This window comes from Diceros bicornis, chromosome 4, assembly GCF_020826845.1.
Source record: "Diceros bicornis minor isolate mBicDic1 chromosome 4, mDicBic1.mat.cur, whole genome shotgun sequence".
Lineage (NCBI taxonomy): Eukaryota > Metazoa > Chordata > Mammalia > Perissodactyla > Rhinocerotidae > Diceros > Diceros bicornis.
Window position 1 is genome coordinate 21,319,906 of NC_080743.1, and position 18,004 is coordinate 21,337,909.

The 18,004-nt window shown below is 42.4% G+C and overlaps 1 protein-coding gene across 1 annotated transcript in view; it reads right to left on the minus strand.

The window, feature by feature from the left end:
* Positions 1–18,004, minus strand: part of LPAR3 (lysophosphatidic acid receptor 3) — a 69,419-nt gene that overhangs the window by 36,391 nt on the left and 15,024 nt on the right. Inside the window, exon 2 of the mRNA XM_058538403.1 lies at positions 11,565–12,321. Within this exon, the coding sequence (XP_058394386.1) occupies positions 11,565–12,300 (736 nt within the window). The 5' untranslated portion in view covers positions 12,301–12,321. The remainder of the gene's footprint in view (positions 1–11,564; positions 12,322–18,004) is intronic.

Here is an 18,004-nt window from a genome sequence, read left to right on the forward strand (position 1 = left end):
TGGCTTCCTCAGCACAGTCTTAGAGTGGTGAGGGCATGGTTTGCAGTATTAGGAAAATAGGATAATAAAGGGAAAGAGAGAGACAGAGCAGTAGCTAGAAAGGAGAGGTAAGGTCAGGGGTTATATTTTAATGATCAAATATACAGGAGAGCAAGAATAAGGATTAGAGTAAGCTCTTGGGGAGGCTGGAAGCAGGGGGCTCTGGGAGAAAGCTAGAAAAGAAGGATGAGGGCCTTTGTAGGTTGGCTAAGATGGTGAAGGGAGGGAAATCAGGGGAATTCATGCCAAAGACTTCTATCTTCTCAATTAGAAGGAAGCCAGGAAGGTGAGGTCAGCTGGGGGTTGAGAAAGGGCAAAGTTCACATGCCTTAAGGAATCACAGTTTCCAAGATGAGTTCCTTCCCCTGAACCTTAGTTTCCAGGATGGATCCCTGCTTCTTGCTTCCAGGTCTCTCTGACCTTGGCCCCCTGCTTTTTTGATCTCTGCCTCCTGCCAGCTTTCCACAAGCTCATGTTCCACTGGCCTGCTCCCCTGCAGCCCCTGCTGGGCCTCCCTGGCTGCTCCTCCCTCCCTGTGTAGACCTGCCCCCTGCTGACAGACGGACCTTCCCGCAGCATTTACCATGATGGGCACCTTGGCTACCTACCACCCACAGAGCCCTGGGCCAGTCCCAGCAGGCCCCTAGGTGACCTCTCCCACTCCAACCCACCTCCCATCTTTCTAAAGCTCTGCTTTGCATTTAGCAACTCCTACCTTCCTCTCAACCCATCAATACCCTCAAGATCCTATAGAGTTCTCCATTGCCAGATGATCTTAGGATTCAAGGCCTTCCATTCTCTGGCTCCAGTATGCCCCTGAAACCAGAAATCAGTCTGCCCTGTCTTCCCTTCCCACTCCTGGCCCTGGCATGGTCTCCCTAGATATGTGTGTGCCTGTCTCTCACCCTGCCTTTCCTCTTATCTGCAATGCTTTGCCCTCTCTTCCCCACTTGTCATACTGAGATCTGGCTCATATCCTACCTCTTCAAGGACGCCTCCATAGACTATCCAAACCCACAGCATTTGGGGGGCCTCACCTGGCCCTTGCGTATATTTCTTTGTTCCTTTAGTTATCTTTTTCTGATAAGCTTCCTATTTCCTCAGACAAGCCTATAAATAAGGTTCCCTTTAAGTCGTACATAGGAAACACATACATAAGCCGCACAGACCAGATCTGCCTCTGGGTCACCAATCATGCACATGACCCACCTGTTAACTCAGAAACCGTGGTCATCTCCTGACAACCATAAAACATTCTAGCAAGCAAAGATTCATCGTGCCTTCAGGGGAGAGGCCATGTCTAATAGTTAGCATACTGCCTAAAACCTAGTAGGTACTCAATAAATGTTTATGATGAGAAAGTATAAGCAGCAGAAATCCCTTCTTGTTCAGAAAACACAGAGGATAAAACAGGCCCACCGCTGGGTGGTGAACTCTCTGATTTGATAAAAGCAAAGAAGCCTTCTTGTGTATCACTGTCACTCAGGCATCCAAGGACGGGTATATTTCACCAAGGCAAGAAGAGAGACCCACTAGAAGAAGCAGGAACTAGGAAGTCCCGAGCTCTGGCTGTCCACTAGCAATGATTTACAAGGTGAACTTGGACAAATCTCTCAACAGATACTGATTCTTCAAGGTAATGGGATCTTTCCTTCTCACAGTCTGCAGAGCTAGAATAACCATCTGGTGGGGAGGGAGAGCGGGTGGCTAGACTGGAGGGACAACTGTCAGAGCAGGGGGAAGGGCTGTTCACGTCCCCCTGCCAATACTTCCTGGTCCACCTGCCCTTTATCCCAGCTTCTACGTTGATCCCTAGGTCTGTGACAGGCTGTGATTCCAGCAAACACCCTTTACTCCCAATTCCCACCCAAAATGTTTGCTTTAGCTGCACACTGAATACAGTCCCCAGTTGATATTTTAAAAATACAAACAATGTTAACACAGATTTGATAAAATTCTACCTTGGGTCAGCACACACCATACAATTACAGGTGTTAAATTAGCCAGGTGCTGTGACAGATAATAACCACATTCACCTTTGGGAGAAATCAAAGCCCTACGAGAGGGCATTACTGAGTTCTGGGACTCAGTAAACCTTCCAGGAGGCTGGGTGTCGGCATGCAGTTGGGTAATGGAACTTCTCTTCTAAGTGAAATAAGTCAGACAGAGAAAGACAAATACTATATGGTATCACTTATATGTGGAAGCAAAAAAAAAAAAAGAAAAGAAACAGAGAATAGAATGGTGGTTGCCAGGGGCAGTGGGAGGGGCATTGGGGAAATGTAGGTCAAAGGGTATAAATTTTCAGTTATAAGAAATATAAGTTCTGAGGATCTAACGTGCAGCATGATGACTATGGTTAATAATAAGATACTGTATACTTGAAAGTTGCTGAGAGGACATCTTAAGCCTTCTCACCACAAAAAAAGTTAACTATGTCAGGTGATGGATGTGTTAATTATCTTGATCTTGGTAATCATTCCACAATGTATAGGTATAGCAAATGATCGTGTTGTACACCTTAAATACATGCAATTATATTTGTCAACTATTTCTCAACAAAGTTGGGGAAAAAACAAAGAGGCAGAATTTGAGAAGTGTTTCTGTACCGTGCACTCAGGAAATATTGAATAATTGTTTGTTCTGGCTGAAGAGGAAGGTTTCAGGTTTCTAAAAAGAAAAAAAGCCAGAAACAAAAGTTCTGAAGGAGGGAGTGGGATGAGGGAATCAAGAAGCTGAGTGCATTTAAATGAACAGAACTGAAGGAGCACGTGGAGGAAACGGAAGAAGGAAGAGAGCAGAGCAGTGATTACACTGGAAATGAGGAGAATGATTTGGAAAAATGACTTTTGAACTGACTGAGGCATCTGAAATAATGAAGCAGAAGGAAAAAAAATAGAGAACCAGAGGCAGACTTGAGATAACAAACGGCTGCACAGAGCAGAGGCAGAGGGCAGGGACAGACTCCTAAAAATGTTGTGGCGGAGGAGGTGTCAAGAAGTGGAGACAACGTGACAAGGTGGGATGGAACCGCAGGCAACGATGGGATTTTTTTTTGAATTTGAAGCCGTCTTCCTTCTAACATCAGACAGGAAGGTTTTCTCAAGCTCCACGCTCCCCCTCAGAATGGAGGGGTTTGTCAAACTGTCCTGTTGGGGCAGCAGCTGGGAGGCGATTACACTTTTGCACTCCCTCCTTGACAGCTTGCCCTGGAAGCAAATGCTTCTCTCCCGGAAGGCCCCTCTTGCAAGATCACAGGTACTGTGACATAGGAGAAGCACATAGGAAAAGTGTCTGTGACAAGGGGGCTCCTGTGATGAGCTGTTTTAAGACAAAAGCACAAACGCCCCTGGACTCAATGTACTAAGGATTGGTACCTGGATGGCTTGACTCTGAAAAGAATTAGTCATTCTCTGTCTGATATGACTGCACAGCAGCAAGAGAGCTCCTGAGGGCCAACGATCTGATCATTTCACTCAGCATTTCTTAAAGGCAAAGCTTTAACATTTTTTAAAAAAAACAAAACAGATATTTGATTACTAAGGCATGCAAGGCAGCAAACATTGAAAGCAGGCTTCTGTGATGCAGAGGCTACTACAAGGCCACAAAAGCTGAAAACAAATATTTCAGAATTTCTGGGGACTCTGGTTAGCTTCTCTTGATTCCTGGTTTCTGTGTGTGTGTGTGTGTGTGTGCGCGTGCACATGTTTTTTTTTTTTTTTAATTGAGCAAGGACATTTCACTGATGAAGCCCATAAACAATATCAAAAGGCCTGGGTTCTGGTGTCAGTTCTTTTCAGACAAAGGGCAAATTTCCCAATCCTAGTAAAGGTGGTAGTAGTACTTACTAATAGTAACTTGACTAACAAGTACTGGTAGGATGCCTTAGCAAGACGGGGACCGTTTCTTATGAGGAATGTCTTACAGATCTACACACAAGATGTTGGTGCTGTATTACAGGATTCTTATTAAGCTAACACCTAATGGTCAGCGTCTTGCTTATAATGTTTTATTCATAAATGTTGCAAAAGTGAAATGAATTATTAATACAAAGATCATCTGTCAGAGACAGGAATCATTAACAGAATTTCATGGGCAGCAGGGGGAGAGTGTTTATAGGGACTAGCAATGCAAGTGCAGAGCTTTTCAGATCTGTGGTAACCACGTGCTCAGACTGGCCTGGGTCTCCAGGAACTGAGCCAGTGCCATTTGCCAGCTGTGGGCTAGCCTCTGCAAAGCACACCCAATAAGCTTCCTCCTGACTACTGGTCCACATCACAAAACCTGCCATCATGATGGTACCCACAGTAGGCCTCTAGTCCCCATCTCCACAGTACCTGTCACATTACTGGGAATAAAAAGGCACTCTGCCTGAATACAGGGCAAGGCTCTTCAGAGTCAAATGAAGGCCTAAGAAGAATAGCTAATATTTACTTAGTACTTACTATCTGCCAGGTACTAAGCTAGGTGCTTTATGTGCATTATGTCACTGTATCCTAAAAACCTCACCGTGCCAGAGGTACTGATGTTATCCCCATCTTACAGAGGGGGAAACTAAGTCACAGAGAGGTTAGGGAAATTGCTCTTGGAAGTGGCAGGAAAGGATTTAAATCTGGTTCCCTCCCTATTCCAAAGTCCCTACTCCTGCCATCCACTTTTTTTTTTTAAAGATTTTATTTATTTATTTTTTCCCCTCAAAGCCCCAGTAGATAGCTGTATGTCACAGTTGCACATCCATCCAGTTGCTGTATGTGGGACGTGGCCTCAGCGTGGCCGGAGAAGCAGTGTGTCGGTGCACGCCCGGGATGCGAACCCGGGCCGCCAGCAGCGGAGCGCGCGCACCCAACCGCTAAGCCACGGGGCCGGCCCTCCTGCCATCCACCTTAATGAGCATAAAGTTTGACAAATGTGGAGCTGTCACTCTCCAGGAGATGTTGTCTTAACTGTCACTACCACACTGTCAAATCTTTAGAACAAATCAAGAGCGAGTTAAACATTGAGAGATCAAGTGACTTCACAGAAACAAGCTTAACTAGATGTCAAGGGAGATACAAGTTACAAGCTCATTACTTGAGTTGATGTCATTCCAGCCCTGTCACTTACAAGAGGCTGCTAACTAACCTTGAAGAGTGGGGTCCCAGAGCCAATCTGCTTGGATTCGAATCTCAGCTCTGCTACTAATCTTGGGCAAGACATTGAACCTCCCTGGACCTCATTTTCCTCACCTGGTAATAACAACAGAACCTCCCTCATAGGGTTCTCATGAAGATTAAACGAAATAAAACAAGCAAATCTCTCAGAACCATGCACATATAACACACAATGAATATTAACTATTATTATTTTTACCAGTATGGATTTATGGGCAAGATGCTTAAGTCCACCCAAGTTGCCTCATCTATAAAACAGATCTGCAGAGAGTTGTTATGACGGTGAAGTGAAATAAAATCCTAAAAGCACATCACACACGGACCTCCTCATAGTAGGCACTCAAAAAATATTCATTTGCTTTCCTCTTCCCAAGACAGCACTATCACTTACCCTTCTGAGACCTCAGTTTCCCATACTATAAAATGGGATACCCACCCAGTCCTCTGTTATTGTCTACCTCACAAGCATGTCACAGCCAGAGCCTGCCAAAAGCCAGACTGGATGTGAGGAAATCTGGTCCTACTTTTGGTTTCAGCTTTTGAAAAGGCACTTAACTTCCCAAACTTTGATTTCCTCATTTATTCATTCTATTATCATCTCAACAAGTTTGTTCCAGACAGCGTGCTACACGTTAGATATGCAAAGATAGATAAATAAGGTACAGTCCCCGACTTCAAAGAGTGCACACTCTACTTCAAAATAAAGGCCTGTAAACAATTAAGTGCATTGACTGAGGTATGGACAAGATAGAGAGGTGGCCCAAAGGAGGTAGTAATCAGATTTACTCAGGTAGGGCAAGGAAAGATGCAGAGAAGACAGGCCCTTGAGTTGAGTCTTACAAAATGAATGGGAGTCTTCCAGGCAGAACAAGAGGAAAGGTATTCCTACACGTGCGAAGGCTTAGAGATCCAAAACGAGGAACTAAATAATTATAGCTGAGCGCCAGGTGCATCAAGGTTGGGGGGCAGGAAAATAGGATACTAATATCTTCCCCACTTCCCTTGCAGGATTTCCACGAGACCGAATGAGAACTATGTATTAAAACACTGAATAAGACACAGGGCTGCAGAATTGTCATGTAGATTATTAGTAATACTCTAGCAAGGCTCATTACGGTACTTAATTTTCACCCATTTCCTAGCATGAGAACTCCGGGTATTGTTTCGTCTCTTACCACCCTTTATCTCCTTCCTCTCTCCCCTGAGAAAAGGCAAGAGGATTTAGCATTGATCTAAGTGGAGAGGTGGGAGGGAGAGATGAGAAGAAAAACATCCAACTCTTTGTTTCAATGACCACAAAGCTTTTCAAAAAGTCCCTTAACTATAATACCTCTCATACTTTAAACGAGTTCAGTCGTGATAGGCCAAACAAGAAACCTTCACGCTAAGACCATGGCTTTTCAAACATTCTTTACGATAACCCATGTTAAAAAATACATTTTATATTATAATCCAGTACATACACACACACACACACACACACACACAGGTTATGAAACAATACTTATACCAATTATGGGCAATGCACTGTGATACTTTCTCTTCTTACCTACTGTAAGTCATTAAAAAAAAACTGCCACTACAATCTCCTAATTGATTTCATTACTTGCTAGTGGGTCACATCCTGCAGTTTGAAAAACACCACCCTGGGAGACAGGAAGGTTCATGGAAGATTTCACAAGTATGGTTCACAAATCCCTTCAACCTTTCTTTTCTTTTGCATTTCAAGACATTGCAAAATAAAAGAAAGTCCAGCCCATTTCCTGGAAAACAAAACACACCTGTGTGCACAGTTCACATGGTGTGTTGTTTCCACATGGAGTTTCTTGTGTGTTTGGTTGTGGCAGCTGATTAGGCTTCTCGACAAGTAGGATTTCAAAATACAGGACTCTCTCTAAGCAGGGCCTTGGTGCCCTGCGGAAAGTAGGATCATATGTCCCCAATGTCTTTTATATGAGAACATTCAATAAGCAACCTCTTTCACGTAAAGGGCCCACCACACTCATAACCCAGAGGTGAGCAAGCGTGCTGCCTCCGGGCTGCTGAAATAGGAACACAGTGCCTAGATGCCTTTCCAACCACGCACAGATTTAAAATTCACACCACCATCAACACTACCACCACCTCCCTCAACAAGGAAAGAATCTCCCCATCCAGCTCTGTATGCTTTTGTGTTCAACCAAAATCCTAAAGCTGCAAAGAAACACAAAGGCCATCTGGTCTACCTCTCTCCTTCCAAAGACCATGGCCAATGAAACTTTTTGGACTCACAGTTGAGCTATTTTCTGTTGTACCACAACATGCACCTGTGCTCCCCGGGGCCTTGTGGTACTGCACAAACTCTAGATTTTCTACTGTCACACTTTTGATTATGCTGTTCCTCCTACTTAGAATGTCTTTCCCTCCTGCCCGGACAAATCCCGCTCATCCTTCCAGATCACATCGCACGCCCTCTAAGAAGCCTTCCCCAAACTCTACAGCTCTTGTCCATTCCTTGTTCCTTCTCCGAAATGAGATTAAGCTCACTGAATTCATGCAACCCTTTGCCTCTTAGATACTGTTTGACAGTTAATATATATTTATTGACTGACTTTCTAATATTTAAAAGAAGGTGCCTTTATAAGAAACTTTAATCTTAAGTTAACCTTTCCTACAACATATTCATCAAGGAGTAAATAGAAAGATTTAGCATTTTATTATGATGATATTTAAATCAGGTAATCATTATAGAAATAAATATTAAGCTACTAATTTCCACATACTCAGAACCCATGACTACAATAATGGTGGATGCCAGCACTGTTCATTTTTCTAACACAGTGTCATATGGGAGAAACTTGCCTTAGGCAACCGAATTCTCACATGTACCAGACAGAGCAGCTGAGGGGCTTCCTCCCTAAGGAGACACTGTGGTAGATGCTATCATGGAAGGAGATTTTGTGCTTTGATACACAGTCTATCAATGAACTCTGTGTGGCTTTGGTTACTTATTGCTGTAATAGGATCACTGAATTTTGTAATTTAGAAAGAACTTAAAGATTATCTATTCCATCTCAGATGAGGAAATTAAACCAAGAAAAGGTGAGCTAATGTGCTTCAGATCACCCTCGTAGAAAATGACAGTTAGGGCCGGCCTTGTGGCTTAGCAGTTAAGTGTGCGTGCTCTGCTACTGGCGGCCTGGGTTCGGATCCCAGGCACGCACCGACGCACCGTTTCTCCGGCCATGCTGAGGCCGCATCCCACATACAGCAACTAGAAGGATGTGCAACTCTGACATACAACTATCTACTGGGGCTTTGGGGGGAAAAAAAAGGAGGAGGATTGGCAATAGACGTTAGCTCAGAGCCGGTCTTGCTCAGCAAAAAGAGGAGGATTAGCATGGATGTTAGCTCAGGGCTGATCTTCCTCACAAAAAAAAAAAAAAAGAAAGAAAATGACAGTTAGGGCTAAAACCCAAATCTTCTCTTATTCAAAGAAACCAGGAGCTAGAAGCCAAAAAAACTCATATCCCCAAGCTCTTCAGTTTCATTTCCCCTGTCCTCAAACTTCCTGTCTTCCACCAGATGCCTCTGTCTCACCACTGAGGAACTTCCCCAGGTCCTCGACACCAAACTGTCTTCCGGCCATTAACCAATTCCCCAATGTTGTTCCATCTCAACCCCACGACTTCTCTTAGCCTACTTGGTAATTGCATTGTTTATTCTGGTTTTTCCCTTATCCAATACCACACCTGCCAAAACCACACAGCTCCTTTATTTTAAACCATTCCATATGTTCCAGACAAAGTTATATCCAAAACTGAAGCTAGTGACCACGACTGTCTCACAAAGAGTTCTATTCTCTCCACCTAGGATTAGAGAGGCCTTTTTTATCTCATGCTGTATATGGTATACAATATGTTAAAAAAAGAAAGTTTTCTCTTTAATCAGGCAGGTAATTTCTCAAGACACATAGCCAAGCAAACGATCATGCTTGCAAGTTAAGCAAGGAAAGTAGCAGAGTTCATTGACACTACCAATAAATACCACTTTACTCTTTACCAAAAACATCAATATCCTTCTAGCTCAGGAATGGAAGAATTGACTAATGTGACTCCTCCTTCGCTTACTCTTGTCTATGCTCTCGTCAAGGCACTAAAAGTAGAATGAGGTGGTCAAAGCAAAAGATAGGACAAAGGGGAGACCAGTAACAACTCCAAACAAATCAATACTAGCTGCAGAGTGTGGTGTTAAACATGCAGACTCCAAAGGCCCACTGGTCAGCCTTGGTTTCACCAGTGACAGCTGAGGGACCTTGGGCATACTGCTTGAACTCTCTGCTCAGTTTCTTCACGTGGTAAATGAGGACAGTAGCAGCACCTACCTCACAGGGTTGCCATGAGGATTAAATACGTTAATATGTGTAAAACATTTAGGACAATGCTTGACACATATTAAACATTACATAAATATTTGCTAACTAAAATAAATCCTCAGTTTGAAATTATTTTAACAATCATGCTATGTGTTTGCTCACCTCCCAATCTTACTAGCAGTTTCAGGACCTAGAGACATTGTGATGGTTCCCATACCACACCCCATACACCCTGCATCCTCTAATATGAATTATTTCCCAAGAACTCATTTTAAAATTCCTTCACATTGGGCCCTGACAGGAATATACTTCTGGATATCTCTCAATAACAGTCCCCATTGCTGCAGCCACCACACATGGTGAGAAACAGCCCCTCTAACATAGAAGACAAAGCCTATGAAACCACAGAAGTTCTTGTTTGCCCACACATCACCAGTTCTATCTGTAACCCAGGACCTACTAGAGAGAAAACAAAACAAAGGGAAAATTCTTCACACCAAATGTGTCTTCTTGGTACAGGGCTCACAGTGCAAAGCAAAACTCCTAAGAGCTGTTCAAACTCGCTGTCCTAAAGCTTCTCTTCCCTTTCTTTCTTCATTTTATTTTGATCAGGCTCTTGGCTACAATAAATTTGAACTTCTCAAGGTCACCAAAACACTACCACTTTGCTAAACCCAGTGAGACCTCATCTTACTCCATCTCTCAAGAGTATTAATACTGCTGATAGTTCCTTCCTTCTGGTGGTTTCTAGGCCACCATATTCTCCTGGGTTTTCTGGCTACTCCTTCTGGGGCTCCTTTGCTGGTTGCTCCTTGCTTTCCCACCCTCCTTACTGGAGTGTCCAGAGGCTCGTTCCTTGGTCTTCTCTCCTCCACCCATGTTCACCTCCAGGGTGGGCTCATCCAGTCTTGTGGTTTACAATACCATTTCTTCTTCCAAGAACTCTCAAATACAGATCTCCAGCCTGGACCTAAATCCTGAACTCCTGATTCATTAACTCACTCAGATGTCTAATGGGTTCCTAAACTTAGCTTGTCCTAAACCAAACTCCTGACCCTCCCCATAAACCTCCTCCTCTTCAGTCTTCCTCCTCCTCCTGCTCTTCAGTCAGGAGTGTCTCGGTGAACGACACTCCCCATCTTCCCTCCTCCTCTCACCTTCCTTCATACCATACCAGTGAGCAAATCTCATCAACTCTCCCTTTAAAAACCCTCCAGAATCCCACCACACCTCCTCACCTCCAAACTGCCCTGTGGTTCCTGTCACTGTCATCTCCCCCAAGGACTGAAATACCTTCTTAAGCAATTCTCTTACTTTGCCCTTGCCCCATTACAGCATCTTCTCAAAACAGCAGCCAGGGAGAAGACATTAAAACATAAGTCAGATCATCTCACTCCCTTGTTCAAAACCTTCCAATGGCTTCTCACCACACTCAGAAAAGCCAAAGTCCTTATGATAACTGCACAGCCCCACATAATCTGAGCTGCCCCACTCCCACCCCATCAGCTCTCTGACCTCATCTCCTCCGACTCTCCCCTTGCTCACTCCACTCCAGCCACAGTGGCCTCCTTGCTGGTCAGTGCTCCTACGCTTACTGGATCTTCTGCCTGGAACATGCTTCCCCAGATACCCACATGGTTCATTCCCTCACCTTCACGTCTCTGCTCAAAAGTCATCTTCTAGGTGAAGCTGTCCCTCACAACGCTTTTTAAAATTGCAAACTATACCTGCTTAGCACTCCTTATCTCCCTTCCCTGCTTTATTTTTCACCATAAGGCTCATCAGCATCTTATTTTATAAATTTTGTAATAACATTTATTATAAAATCATTTTGTTTATCCCCATGAGAATACTTATTTTGTCTTCCCCTATTAGAGTATAAGTTCCAGGCAGGTGGGGATTTATGTCTGATCTTGTTCAGTGCTGCATTCCTACTACCTAGTAAGTGCCTCGTATACAGTAGGTGCTCAATAAATATTTGCTGGATTAATGGGAATAATGCCTCACTTGGTTCTTCTTACCTAAGACAGTCATCACCGTCTTCATTAGCTTCATGGGTGTCTTCCGGCGGCTGATGGACCCACTTGTATGTGGAGATAAGACATTGGTTTTCCTCTTGACGTACATGTAGATCCGCAGATACACCACAACCATGATGAAGAAGGCCACGAGGTTGGACACAGTCCAAAAAATGAGGTAACTCCTGCTGTAAATGGGGGCCAGGGAAGAGCAGGCAGAGATGTCACAGAGGCAATTCCAGCCCAGTGTGGGCACCGCCCCCATAAAGATGGCAATGGCCCAGACGAACAGAATGAGCAGTGTCACCCTCTTTTTGGTCAGGTTGCTGTGGACCCGCATCCTCATGATTGACATGTGCCTCTCCACGGCAATAACCAGCAAATTGGTCAGGGAGGCAGTCAAGCTAGTGTCCAGAAGCCCCTGGCGGAGAAACCAGCGGTTGACTGTCAAAGTTTTTGAAACTGGGCCAGTGTTAAACATCAGGAATACATAGGCAATTCCAGCAAAGAAATCTGCAGCAGCTAGGTTAGCCAACAGGTAGTAGAAGGGAAAATGAAACTTTCTGTTTTTGATCACTGCTGCGATGACCAGAGAATTAGAAAAAAAAATAAACAGGCAGAAAAATGTTCCAACACACAAAACAATCACAAGCTTCGTTCCTGTCCACTCATCGACAGTGTCACTGTTGCTCCTATTATAAAAAAAGTCCATCTGCTTATCATAGTGACACTCATTCATTGTGGAGAAGAACCGAACATCCTAGAAAGAAATTTAAAGAAGAAATCAATATCACTCTTTGCAAAATCAGTCACTAACCCACCAATTGCCACTGCTAAGCCCCTTGTTCTGGTCAACTCCTGTTAATCCTTCAGATCTCAGTGTAAATGTCCCTTGCTCCAGGACCCTAGCCCCTGACCTCCTATCACAGCATTTATCTCACATCAGTAATTGTTGTCCATTTCCCAGGCTAGGCCGCAAGCTCAGGGAGGGAGGGTCTGTTTCGTTCACCATTACAACCCCAGGACCCATCTGCCCTGGCTGCCTCATGACTGGTATTTGCTGAATGGCTGGCCGGCTGGCTGGCTGAATGAATGAATGAATGCATGATTATGGAGGCAACAAAACATCAAATATTCTGAGGCCTGAAAAATGCACTGAGCGTTGGTAACAATTACAGCACAGCATGTTAATGCTTCCTCCTGATGGTTTCCAGCTCATTTCTTATTCGTGGGTTCTGTTCATTTATCAAGGGCAGGCTGGTAATGCCCAGCACATTCTTGCCAGGATCACAGGGGTTGAATTACTCCTCACATGACCAAATGGCTTCCCCAGGAGATCAATTTTCCACCACTTCTGATTCCACTCCTGACACTCCTTTGGCCATCTTTTGGTTTCCAGCTACGATGACAGCACTCACTTGTTAAGCCTGTGGTGCAGGGCTGGAGACGTTGGTCTCAATACCCCCTTCCTGACCTTGTTCACTTCTTCCTTATAGTCTCCTAATCCAAACTCTGACAATGTGAATTTGTTTACTGGATTTTCCAAGTCAATCACTTCAAGTCAGTTTCCTTCCCTGGGCTCTTGTGAACACAGCAGGTCGGGGAAGAGCAGGCTTCCATGGGCAAGACTAAGATCTGGAATTTGGGCAGACGTCCAACCACATGTGGATACAAGGACATGCCTGCCAAGAGCGGGCAAGTCCTCAGGACACATGTCTGAAATTGACCCCAAACTGGGGTATCAGGCAGACAGGGAAGGCACTAATCTCAGGAGAAGACCTTTTGGACCCCAAAAGTGAGGGATTCTGGCCAAGGAGGGGCTGGGCAGAAGCTCTAAGGATGCCCATCCATCTATGCTTGGTGGAAAAACGAGGTGTTCTGCCTCACAGTGGTCTGGCCACAGCCATGAACGGTCCAATCAAAGAAGACTGGGATTGAAAGAAATCTATCTTTTGGGGAAAAGGACCATGGGCTCCAACGATGCTACAGTTTTTTCACCGGAGAACCAGAGGTCCAGTAGGCCCAGGCACTGAGCTGTCCACTGGCAAGAACGAAGTGGCTCTAACGGCAAAAGCTTAATAGAAATCCCCAGTTTTTACAGTTCTTACAAATTCTGCAATCCAGTACCACATCCAGAATCAAGATAAGCAGATCAGATATCAATTTGAAGTAGTACAAAACAGAAATGTATCTCAGAAAGTCTTCTTTTTAATTATATTTTAATGGTGTAATGATCCTTGTAAATGAATTAGATACTTGCTTCTCTATCATGGCAAACGGAACGTAAAATATCATTTTATATGCTTAAAATAAACAAACTGGGAGTGGTCTCAAGAGACAAATGGTTCCAATGCCTTTCAATTACAAGGAAGGGGGACTCAATTTTAATAATAACAAAATAAAAATTTACTCTCTTTGGCATATATTCACCAATATTTAACTGTCAATATCAGATACTTCCATAAAACAGGCCAATATATCTATCCTATATCATGATAATTTTCCCAAATTAACAATACAGATGCATATGATCATTTTAATAGCTTCATAATGTTCCAGTATATGAATATACCACACTTTACTTAACTAATCCCTAAATGTTGACATTTTGTTGTTTCCAATATTTCACTTTTGTAAGCAAGGCTATATTCTTGTAGATTAATCTTTACATATTTGGTCAATTATTTCCTTAGTATTAATCCATAGATTCAAATTGATGAAGTAAAGGATAAAAACTTACTTAAAGGTTTCTAATACATATCATCAAACTGCCCTTGAGACAGTTTATTTGTTCTGTCATTCTATCTCTAATCCCACCAGTAGCATATGAGAGTTGAACAGACGATACTGATCTAGTGAAAATCAGTGTAAATATCCAAGGAGAAAATTCAGCTTTCAACAGTGTTAGAAGTACATAGAAATTGAAGACAAACAATCTACGAACCACATGAGAAATTTTAATGATGCAATTTTGTGTGTCCTTTCACTAATGAAAAATTCTGTATTTTATTTTGCTACATTCTCCAGATAGCTAAGAGAAACACATTTCTAATTTAAAATTTATATAATCCTTTTTAAATTAATCAGCAATATTGAGATTAATATTAATTATATATTAACATTACTAATTATTAATATTATTAATTAATAATATATTGTTCATATGAATATATTAATATTCATATTAATAATATGTCAGAAAGAGGTTGGAATTAAGATACTACCAACAAATGGTTAAAATTTTCCTAATATTCTTTTGAAGAGGTCTTAAAATTTTAATTTTGGTTTGTAAATTTAGTTGAATTTATAATTATATGATGTCCTAAAACTTCAACAATTTTTACTTCAAAATCTTCAAATTCAACTTTCCCCCATCGAAACCAAAATGGCACATTCTTAGACATGTTTTAACAAAAACTGTCCTGAGGCTGAGAAGGACTTTTGTCTTACAAAGCTGAAAAACCATGACTAACCCGAACTACCCCCCTAAGCAACTCCCTACCTCCCAGGCCTGAATTCTACTTTGGGGAGAAAGAGACAGGAGAGCAAAAAAGTTTGTATAGGGAATTGGTGAAAAAGATTCCACAGGACGGAATATCACACAGCCATTGAAAATCATGTTTACCATGAAGTTGTGTTAATATGAGAAAAACCAGGTGCCATTATTTTCACTACAAATTACATAAATACATGTATATGTATGTATACATATATACACACATATATTTGTGTGTCTGGACTATTTTTAAAAGATATAGAAAAAGATAATGAAAAAAAATCTCAAAATGTAGTTAATTAAGAATGGTGGAATTGTGGGTCAATTTTAAAAACTGTTCTCAGTTTTTTCCATGTCCCACATTTTTTGTAATAAACAAATAAATAGGCTTTTAAATGCTAGTTTACAAATTCTGTCTTAGGAGCACCCACTCTACTTAATGTATTCTACCTTTCTTCGACAACTACAGCTCCGGGAAATCAAAATTACTGTTCAAAGGAAAAGCCTCAAGAATTCGCTTATGTTCATTAGTACTACTCTTACCAGCATAGCACTCTTCAGAGTTTTCAGTGATAATGAACATAAAATGGTTTCCTACTTAAAACTTCATGAAACCATAAGACCTTATATGCTGACAACTAACCACATCGGGACATCACTTTCCCCAACTCCCCCATAAAACGTTTCCTAGCGCAATCACCCCCGAGTTCCAAAAATAAATAACTGGAAGTTTTGTGAATTAATACTTTCGACTTTTCCTCCTCTGCCATATGTTACCAAGCTCACTGACAGTCTCTAGTACACATTAATTACAGATCACCATATTTCCTTAGCTAGAAATTGCCAAAAACTTTGGTTAGCTTATAAGAAATCATCGATTTATCGTCTCAACTTCTCTCAAACCTTAAAATATGATTCTGCGATCCTGGCTTAAACATCCCCTCCACTGAGACCCCTTCTCTGAGCAATCCAACGTAACCCCGCAGCTCTTACTATGAGAGAGCCCTGTTTTATCTTCATCAGAGCACTTGTCATTCGTCACGTATTTTCTTTTGTGTTTATGCATTTATTGTCCATCCCCCTCCGCTAGACAGTTCTGTTCCAGCAGAGCAGGGAACCCACCTTTAATGCTCATGTCTATAGTATCAGCATTTGTAGAATAAATGAATGAATCTGTCCTACACACTCTCTTCCCCCACTAAAACAAAAAGGTTCAGTTATATGCCTTTGCTGACTTACACATCACCTACTAACTAGGACAATCAGAGAACTCCTTCACTTATTAACTGTGTTCTTCAGTGAGTTACTTAATATCTCCACTTCATTATTACTATTTTTAATTGCTAATATTTGAGTGATCACTTGGTGCCAGGTGCTGGACTAAGCATCTTACATGGGTCATTTCATGTAATCCTCCCAATAATGATGTAGATACTATTATTCTATCCATTCTGCAGATGAGGAAATGGAAGCACCCTTCCTGAAGGTCACACAACTAGGAAGAGGAAGACCTTGGATTCTACTCCTGCAGCTGTTCTCCCACGTGGATCTATAACTCTACACTCTCTCCACCACCCCAAACACAGACAGAACCAAGAGCTAGAGCCATACTGACAATAACATAAAATTACCAAAATAGAATGATCTGATCAAATCACCTTCAAAGACTGTCTTGCACTATAAAATATTTGGGGCATTCTAAATAGCCTTTGGGGGCCAGCCCCATGGCTTAGCGGTTAAGTGCCCGCGCTCCGCTGCTGGCAGCCCAGGTTCGGATCCCGGGCACGCACCTGACGCACCGCTTCTCCAGCCATGCTGAGGCTGCGTCCCACATACAGCAACTAGAAGGACATGCAGCTATGACATACAACTATCTACTGGGGCTTTGGGGGAAAATAAATAAATAAATAAAATTATAAATAGCCTTTGGGTTTTTGTTTTTTGCGTTTTTTTTGGTTTTGCTTTACTAGCCCTGAGAAGTAAAGAAAAAGCAATTTTCTGAAAATATGTTTTCAAATTTTATGCTAATAGGCCACACAATATGGTCAATTTCAAGACTAGTTTGACATTGCTAAACTTTAATTCTGCCAAATCCCATGCTGTTTTTCTTTTTTTTTTTCTTTCTTTTCTCTTTTTTATATTAAAGGTTTAGAGGGTTTGAATTGTTCTGACCCAGAAACAAAAGATGTTAAACTTTGGAGCTATTACCACAACTTCAAACTTCAGTAATTTAAGACTTCATAAAATGATGGTTTAGAAAGTCTATATGCGGAATCCAAATGAAAACTTCAGGAGCAAAGCTCTCATTTAGACTCTCCCAACTTGATTCTCTGAAAAGATGTCCAGCCAGCCCATAATGTGGAAACAATTATGAAAATTAAGATCTGAAAACCACTCAAGCAGCTTGTATTTCTAGCTACATCTTACAAGACAACTGGCTGCTAGCCTTTCAGCTGGCTTTCAGTAACACTCTCCTCTTCCTCCTAGGAAGAATCAGTGTGCAACAAAATCAAGGTCACTCAGTGCTGGGCTTATTCTCTCTGGTCCACAAATGCAGAACAGTCCTCTCCTGTCTGGAAACCCCAGCCCAATGGGACTTGGAGGCTAGGTTAGTTGGTAGCTAACAGCCAGAAGAGAGACCACTCTTGTATAAGCAATCATGTTTGCCCACTGAATTCTTTTTAATAATTCATATTAATGGCAAAATCGGGATAGCACGGGAGATTCAGACCCACATATGATCCCTGAGGTTCATTTTAGCATTAGTTTCAAGGCCTTCAGACTTGCTGTTCCCTCCGTCCAGAAGCCTCTTCCCCCAGATGCTCACAAGGCTCATTCTCCACCTCATTCCCGCTCAAATGTCACTTCATCAGAGATCTCTTCCCTGCCAGTCTCTGAAGGAGCACCTTACCCACCCTGCTGCACTTTCACCCCTTATCTCTGCTCT